Genomic DNA, 21,679 nt, shown 5'->3' with positions numbered 1-21,679 from the left:
CCGGAAAGCAGGGTGGGCATGGCTGCACCTCCTGCAGACCCAGATCTAGTCAAGCAACATCTCTCATCTTATATTTAATGTTGAATATATTCAGTACCTTTAATTTTTTTCTTCTATTTTTTAAAAGAAATATTTACCCATCTTTCTCAGTGCCTCCTGGGTACCAGGCCAGCATTCTAGGCACGGGGCTGGGACTCAGCACACTTTCCCCCCACCCAGTGCCGCAAGCAGGGATGGATGTCTCAAAAGATTTTACTTGTCCACATCACAGTCAGGTCTGGCCCACCCTGGACTGCCGGGCCATCCCTCTGCTGCATGGTGCTTCTGGGGACACAGAGGTGAAGCCCTCTCGTTCTAGAAGATTATACTTCAACGTGGGGATGGGGAGGAAGAGATAATAGAGATTTAAAAACTACAACCGTAAACCTTTCAGATGCTGCAAGTACTACCAAGAAAGGTAGCACAGAACCCTGAGACACAAAATCTGGGGCGCTGCTTCTGCCCTGAAGGAGCAACACCGAGGCGAGTCTCGCATTATGAACCTTCCACAGGCCTAGGGGAGAAGTGTTCCCACAGTGTGACGGCCCCAAGCAAGGGGCGAACGCGACACGAACTGGAGCCCAAAGGAGGGCCGCCACACTAACGCAGAGGGAGCGGAGGCAGTGAGGCAGGAGGGCAGGCAGAAGCCTGTTCTGGTTGCAGGGGGACCTTCCGGAGGTTTTAGCCAGAAGTGAGTGTGTGTACGTGTGCTGCACATGTGTGCACACGGACTCTCTAAAACCACTCTGGCCACTGTGTGTTGAATACACTGTAGGAGCCGGGACGGAGGCTGGAGGACCAGATAGGAGGCTGCTGTTCTGGTCCAGGGGAGAGACAGGAATGACTCAGAACTTAACTTTAGCATCTGAGACAGAGAAAAGTGGCCAGATATAGTGTGTGTTTTAAAAGTTGAGTCAACAGGGGACTTCCCTGTTGTTAACACTTGGTCTTCCAGTGCAGGGGGGTGCAGGTTCAATCCCTGGCCGCGGAGCTAAGATCCGACATGGCTTGTGGGCAAAAAAAAACCCCAAAACATAGAAACAATGTCACAAATTCCATAAAGACTCGAAAAATGATCCATATCCAAAAAAAAAATCTTTAAAAAACAAAGTGGAGTCAACAGAGCTCACCAGATGGACCAGATGTGAGAAGAGGAGGGGAATCAAGGAGCCTGAGCGACCAGGCGAGGAGGAGAGCCTTTTATGAGACTGGGCAAGACGCAGACATGGAAGATTATCCATAACTATTTGAGACAGAACACCCAGAGGCATGGGCAGCAGGCACCCAAAAATATGAGACCAGCTCACAGACAAGGGCTGGGCTAAAGACAGAGCTTTGTGGAGTTGTGAACACGTGACAGCGGACAGGACCACTTACACAAAAAAAGAGAACATAGGCAGCTCATGGGACTTTTTTTTTTTTTTTTGGCCAAAAAACAAAAAACAGATGATAGATATATATTATAGATAGATAGATAGATAGATAGATAGATAGAATGGGCTTAAATGGGTTGAAAATTCAGCTTTGGACTCTTCTCTTCCAAAACCTAAAAAAATTTGTCTTCTTTCTCTAAACTTCAGTATCCTCAGCTATAAACTAATAGGATAATTGTACCACCCAAAGGCCGAGTGAGAACTGAGAACTTGCTGCATCCCAAGCGCAAGGGCCTGTGTCTCATTCTCCCATATGGAAGGCTCTCTGTGGTAGATAAGACAGACCAGCAAAGAAGCCGTGCTGTGGTCTTCTCAGACAGCCTGTCACAGCACTCCAGAAACCACTGGCAGAATGAGAGCATGTGATAAATAGTAAGGAGTTTTCTAAGTCTGAAATAAGGCTAAACTATTTTTGCAGTATCTTAGAAGCTATGTACAACTGCTGGGTAAACAGCATCCATTTCAGCAGAGATGTCCTTTCTATGAAATAAGGCAGTTTCATTCTAACTCATGGAGAGAAGTCTGCCCTGCCCTCAGACACTGAGTCCATGCCACAGGGACCCCTTAACACCGAGTTCAGTTCAGTTGCTCAGTCATGTCCGACTCTTTGTGACCCCATGGACTGTAACACGCCAGGCCTCCCTGTCCATCACCAACTCCCGGAGTTTACTCAAACTTATGTTCATTGAGTAGCAGATGCTATCTAACCATCTCATCCTCTGTTGTCCCCTTCTCCTCCCGCCTTCAATCTTTCCCAGCATCAGGGTCTTTTCAAATGAGTCAGTTCTTCGCATCAGGTGGCCACAGTATTGGAGTTTAAGCTTCAGCATCAGTCCTTCCAGTGAATATTCAGGACTGACTTCCTTTAAGATTAACACTGAGTAGGACCCCAGAATTCCCATGTCCATCCAGAGGCCTGATAAGGAGGAAACACATAAGGAAACAGGGATATGTCCAAGGCATATGGCAGACTGAGGGGAAAAGTACTATTTATATTGTTAAAAAAAATACACTAGGACTTCCCTGGTGGTACAGTGGATAGGAATCCACTCGCCAGTGCAAGGAACACAGGTTCGATCTCTGGCCCAGGAAGATCCCACATGCCCTGGGGCAACTGAGCCCACGTGCCACAACTACTGAGCCCGCATGCTTCAACCACTAAAGCCCGTGAGCCCAGGGCATGTGCTCCACAACAAGAGAAGCCACCACAGCGAGAAGCCCGCACACCACAACAAAGAGCAGCCCCTGCTCACCACAGCTAGAGAGCCCACGCAAAGCAACAAAGCCCCAGGGCAGCCAAAAATAAACATTTTTTAAAATACACTAAAACAACGCTGTGTATTTTCTAAAGGTGTACACACAAAAGGGTTCTGAACACACATGCCCCCAGGAAGGATGGTCCCTAGGTTGGATGAAACAAGATTGGGAGGACAATCAGATTTTAACCTTATTTTTCTCCTTTTTTGACATGAAAACTCTATTTGTACATCACTTGGCAATTAGCACTAGAGAGAAGCAAAGAAGAAGACACACTAGAGGAGCTGACTCTGCAGAGAACCCAGAGCTGGGATCTGTAAAGACAGGTCGGGGTGTGAAGGGAGGGATGGCAAGCGGCTCCGCATTTACCGGATCGTTTCTTTGACTTCGAGGAGCCCTTGGATGACTTTTTGGGCTTCTTTATCCGTTGGTACTTCAGAGCCTCCAGCCTCTCAGGTGCAGCAGCATTCCCGGGTACAGGCGGATGTGTCCTGGAAGGGACAATTGGAGAGGCACAGGTAAGCTTGCAGACGAGGGAGCTTTGGAGGAGGAGCTGGAGAAAGCCAAGCAGCTGTCCCGGAGAAGACACCTGCCTCCCTGCTGCTCCTGGAAGAAAGAGTCCCAGTGGAGAGCTCCTGCAGCGGGAGGCCCATCTGCCGGGCCACCAGAGACCTGGGAGAGGGAGAGAGACAGGCTTTAATGGTGAACCCGTCATGCGGCCCTAAGCTGGGGAAGGCAGCATGGAGAAGAAAGCAGCTTCCGTGTCTTAAGTTCTTGGACCATCATAGTCAAGACCTTTAAGTGAAAAGTACAAGGGCAGATTAAAGGGGTTGGGGGGAGAGCAACCCCACCCCTGACTGTTCCCCCCGCCCCCCAGGAAAGATAGGCCCAGCCAGACAGGGCCCTAGTGTCCCGTGAGATCAGCTGCTCCTTTGCCAAGAGTCAGGCAGAACCCTGCAGCCAGCAGCAGCCACCCACATTTCGGCAGCAGACGGGGCTCAGACTTCATGGTCACGTGAGAGAATAGACGAGCGCAGAAGTGGATTACGACAGTCAGTGCCCAATCAGGCAGTCTGGCAAAGCCCGGGACACCTGCAGTGAGTGTCTCCACAGTTTAAGATACAGAGAAACCAAGGTTGTTGGGAGAGGAGACCTGTGTCGGAGTCCCCTCCTGCCCCAGCTGAGAAGTGGAGGTAGCAGCTCACTTAACAGAGTGCCTGTGCAATTAGGTCAAAGGCAACACCCAGAGCCCGTGCTGCCAAGATGACAGAGAGCTCAAAGAGAGCCGAGAGGATGGGCTGCGACGATCTACACGCACTGGAGAGAAGAGTTCAAGAGTCAGAAGAAAATCTAGAAGACCGTTGCCATTTCTTCTCAGAGGAAGCCAAACTTGGAGCGTGAGGAGTAAAGGGGGAAAGAGAGACATGGGTCGCTCTTTCTTTCCGGCCTGTGATGCTCTCAGCACGCCATCAGGGAATCAGGGCCACCCCAAAACCCTGCGGGCTGGCGGGGAGTCACTCTTCCCATCTCCCTCCCCACACCTCTCTCTTCCATCTCCATTCCAATCAGTGCTTGGTAAATCCTGATTGAAGGAAGAAGGATAGCCAAACCTGTGAGGGGAAAAGAAGTCCCCAGTAGTGAGCAAGCAATCTAAGGTTAAAAAAAAAAAAAAAGAGGGGCAGGAAGACCACAGCCACATCTCCCCAACCTCGGGGATCTTTGTAGGGACAAGGAAGAAAACACAGAGGCTAACTGTAGACGAGCCTCTGGTTCCTGGGGCTTCTTGATCCAGCTGACAGTAAAGCAACCTGCATCTTCTCTGATGGATGCCATCCTTCCACAGCCTGTCCACATTTACAGTGCAGGGAAGCTCCTCCCAAGTCCAGGCCAGAGACAGCATCTCAATTTTCATCAGCCCCCTCGAAACACAGAGCTAAGAGCCCCCCTACATGCACACACGGCCTCAGAGAGAAGTAGGCCAGCTCACCATCAGAGGTCTGGTCTTCACCCCGAGACCCAGCTGCCAGCTCCCCCTTCCTTCCTCTTTCACAGACACCGCCGTCTACCCCTGGAGGCCCTATATGGCAGCAGCTGGAAGGAATTCTGGAAGCAGACCAAGAATGGAGATGGCCAGGCCACGAGGGAGCGTGACTCCCCAGAGCCAATGCAGCGGCTTCACCCCGCTCAACCTGGACTAAGGCTTCCTGGTGCTGCCTGGAAGGAAAGAGACATGAACGCATAGCTCGGGTCATCCGCTTGCTGGTGCTGGCCGGCCTTTTCCAGGGGCAGACAAGTGAGCGGCACACCATCCGAGGAGGCATATGACAAGCCAGCAGGCCAGGGGCCAGTGTGCAAACAGCACAGTGCAGGGTGACCCACTGGGCATGAGAGAAACAGGTACAGGCTGCCCCCCAAAACTGCAAGGGATTCTCCCAGGCAGCTAAGGCTTCCAGGGTCAGTATCATTATTGCTCTCATCATACAGAATTGGTTCACCACTCACCATGCCAGGCGCTGATCTATGTCCTCTGCAGTAACTCCCCTGAACCCTGACAGCATCCCTAAGGGGCAAACATGAGACCGACCCCATTTTTCAGATGGAGAAACTGAAATTAAAGCGCTTATGCCATTTGTCTCATAATCCAGTTGTCAACGCGACACAGCCAAGACTCTCAACGTGCCGTAAGCTGTGTGCGCAGCTTCTGCCTGATGGAAACAGGCACAAGCCCCACAGGAGGAGGACACTGCTCTCACCCCGCAGCGCCCCCTGCCCTGGACGCCCACGCTGCCACCGTCTTGGACATTCACCCCGTCGGTGGCAGAGCCAGAGAAGACAGCCTGGGGAGGGAAGCTGGCTCAGGTGTGCACTCAGCAAGGATTCCCAAAAGGAAGAAATAAGCCACTGGGAGGTGGACGCAGGGGGAGCCAATTTTTCTTGTGAAGCAACCAAGCTCCAGCCCTTCCAGGACACCTGCTGTCCACCTGTTCCTGCATTTGGCTCGGTGTTCAGACTCTGATGCACACAGGAGAAGCCCCGAGGCACTGGGCTGCTTGCCAGTACGGGGGCAGAGATAAAAAGGCAGGGTCTGGAAGGACGGGGGTGTGGGGAGGAGGACACAGTGGGCCTTCATATTCAGTTAATTAGGCAGAAAAGTTACACGAAGCATCCCAGCAGGCTGGAAGCCAACTGCCCGCTTCTCTGGAAAGGGGGACCCTGTCCCCTGTCCAGGCTAAGCCCCTGGGGGACTTCTGGGCAATGCACTTTGATGCCAAGGAGCTCAGACAGGGAGGTGAAGCCAGAACTCTTTCCATTCAGCCCCAGTCCTTCCAGAACACACAGAGTCATCAAACTTGGACCCCTCTCTCAGAAAGTATGAGCATTACTAGAAGGTGAGGCCTCAAAGCCTGGCATCCCCAGTGAACTCCAAGTCTATGTCCCACAGTGTTTCTCTATGGTTCAGACCTTCCAAAGATGGCCTGAAATATACCTTAACACTCTTTGCCTCTTACTCATTATAAAATTCATGCAAAACCCAAATTAGTCACAGTCCCAGAGACCTCTCAGCTGCTTTCGCTGTGCCCACCTGCAGCAGTGGAGGGAAGACACAGCCCAGCTCAGAAAGGCAAGCCGCAGCGCAGGATGGCTGAAACCCTCCTGGCAACAGCAAAGCAGAAGGGAAAGAGTGTGGCCTTCCTCTCCTGAGTGCACACTCTACCTGTCTGTCTATGGGACTGGGGAGGAGACCAAGCAAACCCACTCCCATCCACGGGGTGGCCAGGACGTGGGTGAACCCGCCTTCCATCGTAGCACAGCCACCAGGACTCTGCGGAGGGGCGCCCTCCTGCTACGCCCACCGACGGCCCCTCCAGTGGGCCAAGTGTGTGGCCTCCCAACTCAGGACAGGCTTTTACCAACGGGGCCGCCTTCCCCGGGTTCACCCAATACAAGGGTCCCCAACACACTCCAATATGCCTGCCTCATGGAGGCCACGGTCAGCATGAACAGGAAAGGGAACCTGAGAGAATGGGAGGCCCAGGCAGCTGCTGGTGTTCAGACAGGGAGCTGAGAGCCCCGGCCACTAACAGGCCGAGTCCTCCCAGAAACCACTCGCCACTGCCCGCCCTGAGAAGGGAGCTGGAGGAGGAGGAAAAGGAGAGGAGGAGCGGCCCAGGACGGCTGTGGGCTGGGAGCAGGGAGGGGGGACAGAGCGAGAACGCACGTAGACGAGACGAGTCACACCTTCTCCAACAGACCCAGGGGGACACAAGCAAAGAGGGCAAGACGGCAGAGTCCATGGGGGAGCCCGGCGCCTGCGGGGGCCCCCCGGCCTCTGCCCAAGCTCCTGACAGGCAGCGCAGCGAGGGCCTGACTCTCGAGGCCGAGGAGCTGGCAGGGCCAGGCAGAAACCCAGCTCCCGCGTCACGCCCCTCGATTCTGGGTTTGTCACAACAGTGAGGGGACACTCAGCCTGCAGGTCTAGGACACCAGGGAGGGGTCACAGGGGAGAACAGGGCCCAGGCACTTTTCAAGAATGAAGGGGGAGGGCTGGACCTGGAGTCATCAACTCCTTGGGGGGGGTCAAACTGGGGTCAGGGAGGAGAGAGGGAAGGTGGAGGGCCAGCCTGTCACTGTCACTCAGCTGGCCGCTTGCAACTGCTGTCCCTGGGCTCCCAGAGCGTGGCATCAGCCAGCTTCACAGGACCCGGACCTCGGGCTGCGGACACCTTCCCAGCTGCAGACCATGAGGAGCTGGCAAACAGGCTCTGGTTTATGGGAGGCCACTCCCATGACTCGAGGAGACAGGCAGCCCCCCGCCTCCCTTGCCCCCTGCTATCTCCAGGTGGGGAGGAGACGAGGCTTCCTCCTGGAAGCCAGAAACACCCAGGGAGGCTCTGCTGCTGTCCGAGTGCCTGGTGCCCTCACTGGCTAGTCCCCAGAAGCATCCATGGCAAAAAGCAGCATCTTCTTAGCCACCATGAGAGTGATGGGGTTAAGCTGACCACAGAAGCCTCTTTAAGAGGCTCGGTACCCTTCTGCTGTCAAGTTGCTGAGATCCCCACCTGGAAGAGGAGGCACCCACAGAGGAGCAGAGGGAGGAAAAGTGGTATTTGGTCAGCCTCTTGCCAATCCCCTGCCCGGGGCTGGTTCTCTCCTCTAGGGGGCTCCTCCCAGAAGCTCCCAGAGCTATGGCCCAGAGAGGGCAGGAGTGGCTGCTGCAGGGGCCTTGAGAGCAGCGAGCCTCCGGGCGAGGTCTGCGCCTCAGTCCTGTGATGGCCAAGAACAGGCTGCCATGAGGGCTCAGGAGTGGTGACCTTCGCTGCCCAGGGCCCTCACAGGACGACACAGGGCCTGGACCAGAGAAAGACCCAGCTGGAGGAAAGGAGCAGGCCACTGCCCAGCCCCAAGCTACGGGGAGGACCGGCTATCAGTAGGATCCCCAGAGGACAGGGAGGGAACAGGGCAGGTCAAGGGGCCAGGGACGGAGGGGGCCTCTGTGCTGGAGGCTGCTGGGAAAACCGGGCAGAAGAGAGCAAGGTGCTCACAGATACCCCAGGGCCCAGACAGGTTTCCCAAGTGCAGAGATGCAAAGCGCTCTAGGCATTCTAGGCCCTCAGGTGCATGCAGGTGCCAGGGCTTCTGTGGGAAGCTCTGGACAGCAGGATGCGGGTGTCTGGATGCAGAAACCAGGGGGGGCTCTGGGCGGGGCTCGGAAGCTGCAGCTAGGCGGTGGCCCGGCGGGCTGTGGCAACAGCATGATGTGGGGAGCCCAGGAAGCCGCAGGGAATCGGAGCGGAGGCTGCCGCCCCACAGAGGACCAGGGGGCTATGGTTTGGATTCCCCCGTAAAGGAAGCGATGGCCCTGCCGAAGCCCGTCCGCCGGTCCGCCCCCCACCGCCCGCCCAACCGGAGCTCCCTTACCTATTGAGCTGAAGAGAGGCTTGTCTCGACAACACTGCCCAGATAGCTGAGATCAATCAGAAACAAAGCGGTTATCAACACGGGCGCCGGGACCACCCACGCACACCCAGAGGGGAGGGGAGGAGCACGGGGATCAGAGAACCGACAAGCGAGGAGGCCAGAGAATGGGGTGAGGGGCAGGAAGGAGAGAGACAGAGACCCAGACGGCACGATGGGACGAAGCAGATGAGGGCTGCACAAAGCACAGACGACAGGGCACAGCCCCCAGCATCTCCTGCAGACAGCGCACGGCTCTCCTCCACCTCCCAAGCCTCCTCCCCCACCTGAGCCGAGGGGTGGGCGGTGAGGCTTGTGCTTCCAGGTACCAGAGTCGGGAGTGAAGGGGGCAGGGCGCCGGGCTTCCTCCTCTCGACCACCTCCCGTCTGCCTACCATCAGGCCAGCCTCTGCTCTGGACTCTTCCCCTGCACAGGCGGCCACACCAAAGAAGAAGACCAAAGGACGGAACCAGAGGGGGCGGGGGCAGGAGATATGGGGTCTACAGACGGTGCAGGCTCTTCTCAGCAAGTCGGGCCAACCCAAAGAAGATGGAGGAAGAGAGACAGACAGAGAAGGACGGACTTAGGGAGGAGAAAGGGGTAGGGAGGGAGAAGGACCCGAGAGAAAGAGCACGGGCAGGCATCCAGGCTCAATGGTACCTGGCACACCAGCTGCTACCGTTTACAGTGGGCTCCCCCAGGCCGGCTGATCGCAGGGGCTTGTCTGTCTGTCTGTATGTCTGCAGTTTCCTGCGAGGCACACAGGTTGGGGTGGGGTGTGTGGCTTGGGCTCAGGGTTCACAGGCCTGAGATGTTGCTTTCAGCCTCCAGGAGGACACAGCCTCTAGAGATGCTGGGGTGGGTGGGTGGGGGACTTGGGGGAGGGGGGGCAGTGGTGCGGCGCTCACTAGGCAGCAGAGGGCAGGAAGTTGGGGACAAGAGCCTGGAGGCCCAGGGAAGCCAGGCCCCAGGGTCCTGCTTTCAAGGAGGAGGGGTCAAGGAAGAAAAGGAGGCTGGACATGAGCTCTCCGGGCAAACCCTGGAACCACCCAAAATCAGGCTCCCCGGGAAGCACTGGGTGACCACTCAAGGGACGCACATACTCTCCCCCATCCATGTCCTCTCCCCTGGCCGCCGCCCCGGGCGGGGGTCTCCTGAGAGCTCTGGGCAGGGTGGAGAAGATCCTTCATGCTCCTGGCCAGGTACCTGGGCAGGTAAGCCACACCCCCACCCCAGTGACCACACCCTGGCGATGCCAAGACCAGCACTCCTCTCCTGAAGGATCTGCAGCATGTCCAGACAAGCCCTGTCATTCGGTGGATGGAGGGGCAGGGGGCGGGGGGGGAGGGGCGGAAGATGATCGGGTGCAGTGGGCACGAGAGACCAGCTCACACTCACCCTGAACTCGGTAAGGGCGGAGCGGGGGGCTCCGGTCTGAGCAGCTCCTCCCCCAACCTTCGAGGGGAAGGCGTCTGTCCAAACACATCCAAGCTGTCCGCCGGCCCCGTGGGGCCCGGCGGAGGGGAGGGGTAGGCTGTGGCCAGAGTGGTGAAGCCCACGGTGGGCCGGAAGCTGGGGCTGCCACTGCGGCTGCTCTGGGACGGGGAGCCTGTGGACGGCGTGGACTTTCGCGAGAAGCTGACGGCGGCCGGTGGCTGCAGCGTGATCTCTGACATCTCGGTCTGCTGCAGGAGGCCAGGGCGGGGCCGGGCCCGCGCGGCCAGCTCAGGGGAGCCGGTGCGGGAACCGATGGGGCTTTGGGTCAGAGGCGAGAGCCGGGAGGGCTGTAGCACCACTTGATGTAAACTGGGCTCAGTGCGCCTGGCCTGCCGGGGACTGGGCCGGGGCCGGGGCTGGGGCTCGTACCACCGGGTGTCCAGGCCCAGCGCGCTGGGGCCGCCGTGCGCCCCCGGCTCGGCCGGCTCGGGGTAAGGCAGCACGGGTATGCCCATGCCTTGGCTGGTGTGTCTCAGCTGCCCTTGGCTCACGAGAGGCTGCACAGGCCTGTCCTGCCACTTGGCGGTGGGGGGCACTGGGGCGGGGCCTCTGCCTGGCGATTTGCCGGCCCAGCCCTTGGGCGCCTCCAAAGACAGGATGCCTGGGTAGGCTGCAGGCACCTGCAGGGAGGCGGGTGGCAGTCCTCGGGGGAGGCCGGCCGCGGGCTGCAGGCTCTCAGCCACTTCACAAGGGTGCAGCTGGTGGGGGAACATCATGGCCGGGGTCTCCAGACCCCCGAAGGGGAACTCCGGCCGGCCCCAGGGCTCCGGGGAGCGCCCACCGGTGGGCGTCTGAGTCAAGGGCAGTGTGCTGTTGGAAGCATTCTCTCCATTCTCCTCGGGGATGGTGGGGTGGCCGAAAGGCCCCTCGGCGTGCAGGGGCGGCGAGGACATGACGGAGCTCAGGGGGCTGCCCACCTCCGGCATGTAGAAGGGAGGCGGCTCCACCTCCCCCGGGCTGCTGCTGCTGAGGTACCCGTAATACTGGCCATGCTGGAAGGGCCGGGGGGCGGGCGGTCGGGCTTGACCGGTGGCCTGCAGCCGGCTCTCCAGGCCGCCGGGGCCCTCCAGGCCACGGGGCTGGAATCGAGGGCTGTATGCTGGTGGTGGCAGGTAGGACTCCTGGCTGGACGACAGAGGGGTCAGCTGGGACTTGAGGGCAGCCACAGACGTGGGCACCAGCGGGTCCTCATTCTCCTCGTCCGACTGGCGGAACTCGGGGTACATGTCGGTCTCCTCAGCGAAGGGGAAGCCCTCGATGCGCCGGGCCTTGGCAGAGGGCTCCACCTCAGAGGGGTCCATCACGAAGCGGCCGTCAGGGCCCCTGCTGATGAGCTCAATGGGCGTGGTGGCCTCCGCCTCGGCCTCCGCCTTGGCCACACTGTACTTCTTGCTGCTGATGGCCCTCTTGGTCTTCTTGTATAAGGACAGCTCCTTCTCGCGCGAGGGGCTCAGCATTCTCTTGGCCGCCGGCTGGCCCTGGTCATCGGAGGATTCGGACGGGGCACGGAGCGTGCGAATACTCTCAGGGCTGACCTTGCCAGAGGACAAGCTGGGGACAGGGAGAGAGCAGGCGGCATGAGGGGGGCTCAGAGGACATGACTTCTTTCTGTTCTTCCCGCCAAGTACCTGAATCACCTGGGAAGGTGACAGTGAGGAGGAATGGCAGCGGGGCCATGTGTTCTGGCATGAGATACTCTGCCTGGCTCTCAACTGCCTAGGTGGGCGCTGTCCATTTTCCAAACGGACACCCTGTTCCTACGCTTATTCCGTCTGCTCCTACTGTTTGCCACCTCTCTCTAGTTACACCTGCAACTTGACTCCTAGATTGCTCAAGAAATGCAAGCTCCTTTTACTATTAACTTAACCAAAACATATTAAGAAGATACATCTGTTACGATGGGGGGAAAAAAATCAAAGAAATACATTCTAAAGCCAAAGAGAAACAGTTCATCTGCTCTCCTGAGTTGTCTGTGCTACAGCTTCCTCTGCCAGTGCGGACAACTTGAAGCTGCCATGCAGATCAATTAAGGTGACACAGCTGAGTGAGCCCTCCACCCTCCACCCCGGACAGCTATGCCCTCTCCTCCTGGGGAGGCCACTTACGGAGACTCCAGGCTCTTCCTGCAGTGTGTGATGGAGAGTGGAGGGTCTGGAGGGAGAAAGGATGGAGCTGGCTGAGGCTGATGCCACAAAGTCCACCCCAGCTGTCAGCAGGGCCCAGGGCAAAGCCCTGCAGGGAAGCGGCCCCCAGGCATCAGAGACCGCTCCATCCAGGATCCTGCACCCCCACCAGGCCCACCTCCACCCTCATTCTGGTCCCAGCCACCTCTCCCACCATCAAGGCAAGTCCCGCTGGTAGCTCTGCCCATGAGGTCCAGTTTCTGTTTTCAAGCCGACACCCACCTTTCTTGCGCTTGAGCTTCCGCTTGCGCTGCTTGTTGACGAAGCAGGCGGCCAGGGTGCTAAACAGGATGGCTGCGGCCAGGAAGCAGATGGTGGCCACAATGCCAGCCAGTACCGGTCGGGCCAGCCCCTCATCGGTCAGGTCCGGCTGCGGGAAGATGTCTGGGGGGTGGGGGTGGGGGGTGGAGCACAGGTGAGACTCTTCCCTCCCCCAGGACCCCAGGTGCCTCTCCGCCTGCACAGGATCCACATGTCTAAGGCTCTGCCCTAACACTGAAGAGGCGGCCTGGTGGGAAGAGGCGGAACGGCACTGGGGAGCTGAGGAGTCGCCACCTACATCTCCTCCCCGTGGGGCAGCCTCTCCAGGTGATGACCAGGCCATCACTCACCTGATGACCTCACCAGGTGCCCTCTCCAAGCAGCATGCTCCATCCGGAAGCCACGCCCGGTTGACCAGACGCTGTGGGAGCCTAAGTATCACATGGCCACAGGGACTCCCACCAGCCTCTCTATAGGACCAGGGCCCAAGACGGTGACTGCAGCACTGTGGGGCTGTCACTCGAGAATGCAGGCTCCCGTTCTACCATGACGGTGCAGGCGGGCAACCCCTGCAGGGGGTCAGCTCGCCCTGACCATCACAGGCACATGCTAGTGTGGACAGGGCCATCAGACAACATCCTGTCCTATTGGCAGAAGGGCTCAGATTCACAGAGCTTGTGAGAGACAGCGGGATTGGATGGGTCCCCAGGACCACACATCACCCAACAGCTTGTTAGGAAGTGCCGCCCCACAGGCTCATCAAAGGGAAGCCCACATATCTTTGATACATTTGGCCAGAACCCACTCCCATGTCGATAAGGACATGGATGAAAACAACCCAGATCATGCTGAGTAGAAAATGAAGGCTCAGCCTTTGCAACCAGGAGGCTGAAAGACAGTGAATGCTGAGGTAGTTAGAGGACGTTCACCAGGGACCCTCGCAACTACTGGGAACCAGACATAAAGCCATTGAGCAGAACAGTTCACAAGAGGTGCCCCCAAACCCTCAAATCCTCTACCCCGGCCTGGGCTGCAGCTCTCTCCTCTAGATGGATGCCAAGACAGAAGTGTGCTGGGCTACAGCAGGCACCTCCGAGGAGAAAAAAAACAAGACCAGGTTTCCTAGGGGATCAGTGGTTAAGAAGCCACCTGCCAGTGCAGGGCACACGAGTTCAATGCCTGATCAGGAAAGATTCCACATGCTGCGGAGCAACTGAACCCGTGCACCACAACCACTGAGCCTGAGCTCTAGGGCCCAGGAGCCACAACTACTGAGCCCAGGCGCTGCAACTGCTGAAGTCTGCATGCCCTAGAGCCCACACTCCACAACAGGAGAAGTTACAGCAGTGAGAAGCCCACACCACACAAACAGAGAGTAGCCCTGGCTTGCCACAAGCAGAAAATGTCCATGCAGCAATACAGACCCAGCATAGCCGAAAACAAAAATAAATAAACTAAAAAAAAAAGAAACCAGCCCCACAGTGCCCAACACACAAGACAGAAGTGTGTTAGGCCCGCCGGAAGGCTCGCTTCCCTGCCCACCCCACCGTACCAGCATCTCCAGGAATCCCAAGCGTGAGCTTGTCGGGCCCCCTCCTGCCCCCTGCCTCCAGGGGGCCCTGCGAGCACTGCCCAAGGACGTGTGCCCCAACTTGATCGCTAAGCAAAAGCCTCTTCCCAAACCGAGGGAACCACTTCTGGGGGAGGGATCTGCTACTTGGCAAGGACTGTAACTGGAGAAACACGCGTAGAATTGGGCCCAGAGCCAAGAGAAAGGAAGATAAATGGAGACAGTGCTCGGGAGTTGGCTTTATTTAGCCTGAAAAAAATCTAGGGAGAGGAAGGAGCGGAGGAAAACAACACCAAACAGCAATTTTCCAAATGAAACACCCTAATTATGAAGCTGCCTTACCGAGAGGCATCGGTAAGCACCGCTGACCCGTTTCTGTCTCTTTGCTCCAATTTGCAGCCCCCACGTCACCCCACAAGTGGATAACACCAGAGGAACAGAAATTTGACAGCAAAAGGACTGAAGTTCCTTTTGACTATTCTAATGAGAAGGTTAGCTGGATTTCCTTCTGTGGCTACAGCAAAGAAATGGTCATGAATTCAGCTCTTCAGGTGGAGAAACCCTACCCACCTGAAGGTCATGAAACAAAGAGTCAGCTGGCGCCCCCTCCTCTATTCCAGCTCAGCCTCTCCCCATACAAGCTGGTGCGCCGATGCTGCCCCGACCCCAAGTACCTGTGCTGGAGACACCGGCAATGTTGCTGGGCTCGCTGATCAGATCCTGCATGACGGCCAGGACCCGGAACTCGTACCACGTGTCCTACAGCCCCAGAGGTGACACCCCGTCAGCCGCGCAACCTGTGACAGCCACCAGTACCCCTCCCAGCTGACCGCCCCCCAACCAACTCTGCAACTTGGGGTATCTGCCAACTTCCATGGGATAAATACTCGGACTGTGATAGATTCCAAGCTATACATGTGAGGTCACTGAAAGCAGAGCTAGAAAGAGATGCAATGTGGGCTCTTGGGACCAAGCCCAGCTCTAGAGCATCCAGGGAAGGGAGAAAGGAAGACAGGATAGATAGCAGGCACATGTGCGATAAGCGGCTGCCTCTCTCCAGCTAGAGAGACGCCAAGGTATAAGGGGAGGCAGCTGGGAAAAAAATACCGAGTTCTCCAGGGACTCAGAATTGCTGAAGGAGGGCTCACACCCTGGGCTGCCCATGTCGGACTCCAGCCCGCCTCGCGCTCCCTGGCTTTTGGCGGCATGTGGAGACCCCTCAGGGCTGGCCCTGAACTTGCAGACCTTGGCTGCCGTAACCCCAAAATCCCAAACCCTGCCAGCAGCCCTGGGAAAGCAGGAGTGCGAGTGTGGCAGTACGCAGCCAGCCCGCCGACATCTGAGCTCCCAGTGATTCTAGAAGCAATTCACGGTCACTTCCAGCAAACGCCAGGCTCCACACCTGTGATAGGTCCCTGGCAAAGAAGTCCCCTTCGGTGCCAGGAATGCCATCGTCCAGCGTCTCCCAGCGCTCTCCGATGCGGAACTCCAGGACATAGCGATCGATGGGGAAGCTGTGGTTGGCAGGTGGGAGCCAGGACAGGAGCACGCCCTGCTGGGTCCGGTTGGCTGTGAGGCACCTCGGTGGGGTAACCAGCACCAGGGGTTCTGGAGTTGTGACAGGGAATGCTGCAGGGTGGGGGGAAGATGATGAGGGGGTTGCTGAGGCTGCTGCACCCCCTTGACCCACGCATTCCTGCAGCACAGGGACCCCAAGGCAGTGAGGGTCACATCCCCTGGGAGCAGGCATCAATTTAAGGACCAGAGTCACATGAAGAGCCCTCCTGATTCAAAGGAAGGAGGCCTGGCAGCGGGCCTGAGCTTTCTGATTCTGTCTCCAGAGCACGGCCAATAATACCAAGGGACGAGGGACAGCATCATGTCCCTCACAGGAAAAACATCAGGAACCACTGGGAAGTAAGGTGGTATCTTTAAAAAGATACTTTTGTTCCCTTCCGAAGGAGGAGGAACACCTTCTCTCAGCACTGCCCTGTCCATACAGTCCCCTCTGGCCCAGGTGGAAAGCTGGCCCCCATGGGGGGGCGCTCTGGGGCAGGATGAGCCTGCCTCCACAGCTGCCCCCTTGGTGGCAATAAAGGACCCCGGGCAACACTGGTATGGAGCTGCCCGGTCACAGCTGCCCTCGTTGGCCGCAGAGAGGGGACAAACACAACGGCAACCAGGAGGACACAGCCCCTCCTGGGCCCCTGGGTCAGGAAGGAGGAGACAGGCCCACGCCTGCCACCAAATGAGGCTGGGGGCCAAAGGAAGGAGCCAGCAGAGAATAGGAGGAGAAAGGACCTCCAAACCCCCTATGAGGCCACAGGAAAATGGAAATAGGTCGTCAGCCATGAAGGATGAAACCAAAGCTTTCCCACCCACCTGAAGACACATGAGGCTGCCCCATAGCGCCCAAAGTGCTCAGCCAGGGCACTGAGGTCCAGACCAACCCCGAGGGATGGTGGGACAGACCCCTGCTGCTACATCAGTGATGGTCATATAAGGCATTTAACAAGGTGCCTGCATATAGCGGGCAAGAAACCTCTGCTCCATCCCAGCTCCTGCAGTAGTGCCCCGGCCCGGCCTCACCTAAAGTGTTCACAGTGACCACCTCACTGAAGGCGCTGGTGCCCAGTTTGTTCTGGGCCAGGACACTGAACTGGTACGCTGTCTCAGGCTCCAGGGCTTCCACCAGCAGCCAGCTGGGTCCCGGAGGCACAGGCAGGGACAGCCAGTCATGGGGCCCAAACTGTGCCCGCTTCATCCTGCCCAAAAGGGAGAGAGGATTGGGGACAAGAAGACGGGGTGGGTTACACTGGAGACAGGAGAGGGCACACAAGTGCTGGAGGTGGGGGGCACCCTGGCCTCCCCAGGTTTGAGGTCAGGAACAGGCTGCGACCCCTCAGCTATGGCTGGCCCTGTCCCCATGAGGCCAGGTCCCTAGCCACTGCTGGTGCCTCATCTGTGAAAGGGGACCCTTGGCATTGTTGACACTCAAGAAACTAGTCAAATTATCAGTTGCATTCTGAGAGAACCTCACCCTGGGCAGAGTCTTAAGAGTGGCCCTGCCCTGAGAGCGAGGACACTGAGAACAAGGCAGGTGCTAATGTGGGAGAATAGCTATGAGCACCAGTGGGACCTGAGGGGAGGCCAGGTGCCCAGCTACCTGGCTGCTCTGGGATGGTCAAAGCGGGCCTGCCTGTGTGACCCAGAGGGCTTGCTCTGTTCAAGCAGGCTGGTGTCACTGAGGAGGAGCTGAGCACAGGACAAAAACAAAGAGCGCTTCCCCACAATGGGGACAGGATTCTAAAGCCTTCCAGGTTAGAAGTCACCAAGGACGGCTGCACTGTGGGTGCAGAATGCTGGAATTCGGTGAGCGGGTCAACCCCTGCTCTGCGGCCTGCTGCACTCCCCACCAGCCACGAAGCCAGTGTCCAGGCGCACTGTCCAGTGCCACCACGGGGAGGGGATGGCTTCCCGATGGACTGGCCGGGCAGCTCGAGGATCCCCGAGGAGGCCAGGTCCCTACACACCGACGGCTCACAGTTGCCTCTGCCCAGGAATCAGAGCCAGGGCAGCAGAAAGAACGGCAAAGAGAAGCCAGCATCAAAGGTCAAGATGGGAGAGCTGGAGGCAGGCAGAGAAAAGGGGGGAAGGAGCCCCCCAGCCCGAGACTGCCCCTCCCACCCGGCACCCCAGCAGGCAAGCAGGGTGACACAGCGAAGCAGAGCCACAGGCAGCGAGGGGACCAGCCCATGCCCAGACCTTCTGCTCAGGCCTCCCCGGAGGTGGCCACATGCCCTGCCCTGGCCACACAGCCCCCTGGCAGTACCTAGCCTGCCCCATAGAGGTGAGACCGGGTTCGCTTCAACTCTGAGGCCCCCCAAGCTCACCACCTAGATCCGGTTTGTGTCCAGAACTCAGAAAGCCCAGGTACTCAGAGTCTAGGAAACAGGCCAGGTCCCTCTCAACCTCCCTTGTGCTGCAAGTCCACGGAGGGCTCTGCCTGCGTCTCTAAGAGTCCCCAACTATGTCTCCTCCTCTCCAGGCCTGGTGAGCCTGGGGCAACACACACCCTGAGAAGACAGGTCTGGAGAGGAGGAGCTGAGGCTCACCCTCCCCGATCAACAATGTCGCCCCTGATGCAGGTGGCCGGCTCTGGGCTCGGGAAAACCCTAGGTGAGTGTGGACCTCAACCGAGGGCTCTCCTCCCAGTTTTTCCACACCTCCTGTCCTCAGCCTGACTCACACGTCACTGAGATGCTGGTCAACCCCAAGGTTTCGGCAAAGATCTCCAATCACTGCATCTCACCAAACGAATGTACAGCCATGCACAAAGGCAATGGACACACAGTCCCAGAGAGAAAATGCACGTGTGCAGACGAGGGCAGGACGGTGAGTGCCGCTTCACACTGGTTTCTGGAACCATGGGGGAAGGGTCAGGGTAAAGCTAATCCTAGGCTTGCAGCTGGGCTGTCTTAGGATGCCCAAGATCAGGAGTCTCTTCCAGACTCCAGAGGACAGAGGAACCTAGAGGAGCGAGCCAAGGACATGGAAGGGCCGCAAGATCAGCTAAGAACACTCAGCACAGGATGGTGGGCCATTCGGGCCCTGACATCATCCCAGACGCCCCGCCCACAGAAGCCTCGTCACCAGGCAGCACACACCCACCATCCAGAGGAAGGTCAAGCGGGCAGAGATCCACACCCTCCTCATAACCTGCCCCCCAGCCCCGGGGACTGATGGGGGAGGGATAAGCAGAGAGCGAGGCGTGCAGGGGTGACTCACAGAGGTCCGTACCAAACAGAGAATGTCTGCTCAAATCCTCCGTCGTAGCCTGGCTCCCAGGACACATTGGCAGTTGTCATGGAGACCTGGACCCGGACACTGCCCGGGGCGTGGGGGCTGGTGCCTGGAGACCAAGCAGACACCTCAGGCACAGGGAAAGTGAACCCGCGTGACCAGGGCTGTGACCCCGGGTGCCCCGCAAGCACAGTGGCCCCAGGGGAGCAGTGGGGGCCACAAAGCTCTGAGGAGCTGGGTCCAGCCCAGGGCCCTGGGGCTGGAGGAGGAAACCTGTCCTGCCAGGGAGGCTGGTTCCTCCAGTAGGAGATGGCCTGAACATCAGGGATACGGGCTGGGGGTGGGGAGTCAGCCCCTGGTCATCAGGACTGTGCTTGTCTGAAGAACCCAGAAGTGCACCTGATGGAGGTCAGCAAAGCCAAAAGCCCATCCCACACGACTCTGGCAACCCACACACCATCGTGAGAGCAGCCCAGTCCAGCAGGCCCTCAACACCTCCAGCAGGAGTTTGAATCCAGGGCCCACCACTCAGTGTGCTGATGCCAGGCAAGGTGTCCCACCCAGGCTGGCCTTGGTCTCTGTGAGTGAGCCTGGGAATATCAGCTTCCACTTTGCACCACTAGGTACTGAGCTTAAAGCCAGTGGCAAATGTTTCAGTGGCTGTTGTTGGGACAGTGGCTGTCTGGCCCAGAGGGGCAGGCATAATGTCCAGGCTGGGGTCCTAGGGACAATGTCTCCAACAGCGGAAGAGTCCCAGGGAATGGGATGCCTGCGCCAGGCCCCATCCAACCCCGAGCCCGTACCGATGACGGTCAGGTGGGTGCTGGCAGTGATGCTGGTGACCACGTTGGTGGCGACGCACTCCCACTCCCCATGGTCCTCCTTGCTCAGGGCGCGGAACTGCAGGCTCCCGCTGGGCAGGACGTTGTGCTTGCTTCTGCTGGGCTTCCCTACCTTGGCCAAACACGGGGGCGGGAGCGGGCGGCCAGGACAGAAGAGAAGCCACCGACACTCAGGGCTCCAGAAGGGGGTCAGCACTGGGCTTCAGCCCACAGCCCTCCTCTGCCCCTTGGGAACAGAGCAGTCCCGGCCATGCCCCCACTGCGCTCCTGCAGCCCCGGAGCCCAGGGGTACCTTTCTCCAGGTGATGATGAGGAAAGGGGCCCCACCGCACTCCCCATGAGCCCGGGAGCCCAGGGGTACCTTTCTCCAGGTGATGACGGGGAAAGGGCCCCCACCACACCCCCTGCAAGCCCCGGAGCCCAGGGGTACCTTTCTCCAGGTGATGATGAGGAAAGGGCCCCCACCACACTCCCCATGAGCCCTGGAGCCTAGGGGTACCTTTCTCCAGGTGATGATGAGGAAAGGGCCCCCACCGTACCCCCTGCGAGCCCTGGAGCCCAGGGGTACCTTTCTCCAGGTGATGATGGGGAAAGGGCCCCCACTGTGCTCCTGCAGCCCCGGAGCCCAGGGGTACCTTTCTCCAGGTGATGATGAGGAAAGGGCCCCCACCGCGCTCCCCATGAGCCCGGGAGCCCAGGGGTACCTTTCTCCAGGTGATGACGGGGAAAGGGCCCCCACCACACCCCCTGCAAGCCCCGGAGCCCAGGGGTACCTTTCTCCAGGTGATAATGAGGAAAGGGCCCCCACCACACTCCCCATGAGCCCTGGAGCCTAGGGGTACCTTTCTCCAGGTGATGATGAGGAAAGGGCCCCCACTGTACCCCCTGCGAGCCCTGGAGCCCAGGGGTACCTTTCTCCAGGTGATGATGAGGAAAGGGCCCCCACAGTACCCCTTGCGAGCCCTGGAGCCCAGGGGTACCTTTCTCCAGGTGATGACGAGGAAAGGGCCCCCACCACACTCCCCATGAGCCCTGGAGCCTAGGGGTACCTTTCTCCAGGTGATGACGAGGAAAGGGCCCCCACTGTATCCTCTACGAGCCCTGGAGCCCAGGGCTACCTTTCTACAGGTGATGACGGGGAAAGGGCCCCCACCGTACCCCCTGGGAGCCCCGGAGCCCAGGGATACCTTTCTCCAGGTGATGATGGGGAAAGGGCCCCCACCGTACCCCCTGCGAGCCCTGGAGCCCAGGGTTACCTTTCTCCTGGTGATGATGGGGAAAGGGCTCCCACCGTGCTCCCCATGAGCCCTGGAGCCCAGGGGTACCTTTCTCTAGGTGATGATGGGGAAAGGGCCCCCAAAGCACCCCCTGCAAGCCCCGGAGCCCTAGGGTACCTTTCTCTAGGTGATGATGAGGAAAGGGCCCCCACCACACTCCCCACGAGCCCTGGAGCCCAGGAGTACCTTTCTCCAGGTGATGACGGGGAAGGGGTCCCCAGCCGCGGCACAGGGGATGAGCAGCTCCCGGCCAGCCTCCTGCCTGTACTCCCAGCCCGGTAGCACCGTGAAGTACGGGGGGTCCTAAGAGGACAGGCCAGGCCGTGACATCAGGCATTTCAGGAGCCCGCCTGCCCACACGGAGGCACCCGCAGCCCGGTCTCACCTTCAGGACAAGCCTCGCGGGGGCAGACTGGCCCATGGTCCCCAGGGTGTTGTAAGGCACACAGGTGTAAGTGCCAAGAGCCTCCTCTGTGGCCTCCTCAATCCGGATGGAGCCGTCCTCCATCAGAGTCCAGCCCAGGTTCTGCGGGGCACAGACAGTGGAGTGGAGCTGTGGTC

General features: G+C 58.5%; 1 protein-coding gene across 9 annotated transcripts in view; it reads right to left on the bottom strand.

The window, feature by feature from the left end:
• The window catches only part of IGSF9B (immunoglobulin superfamily member 9B), a 52,624-nt gene that overhangs the window by 10,280 nt on the left and 20,665 nt on the right, over positions 1–21,679 (bottom strand). For 2 of the 9 annotated variants that reach the window (XM_042237634.2, XM_060404271.1), the window contains exons 9-19: positions 21,504–21,644; positions 21,305–21,421; positions 19,803–19,953; positions 18,985–19,108; positions 16,786–16,961; positions 15,599–15,825; positions 14,871–14,955; positions 12,588–12,749; positions 12,288–12,333; positions 10,084–11,733; positions 3,099–3,220 (exon numbers count right to left, since the gene is read on the bottom strand). In XM_042237634.2, coding sequence (XP_042093568.2) covers positions 3,099–3,220; positions 10,084–11,733; positions 12,288–12,333; positions 12,588–12,749; positions 14,871–14,955; positions 15,599–15,825; positions 16,786–16,961; positions 18,985–19,108; positions 19,803–19,953; positions 21,305–21,421; positions 21,504–21,644 — 3,001 coding nt within the window. The other 7 variants (XM_042237636.2, XM_042237633.1, XM_042237632.2 and 4 more) reach the window with 7 other exon arrangements.

Source organism: Ovis aries, chromosome 21 (assembly GCF_016772045.2).
Source record: "Ovis aries strain OAR_USU_Benz2616 breed Rambouillet chromosome 21, ARS-UI_Ramb_v3.0, whole genome shotgun sequence".
Classification (NCBI taxonomy): Eukaryota; Metazoa; Chordata; class Mammalia; order Artiodactyla; family Bovidae; genus Ovis; species Ovis aries.
The sequence above is the reverse complement of the archived record's forward strand: the minus strand, read 5'-3'. Positions and strand labels throughout refer to the sequence as shown.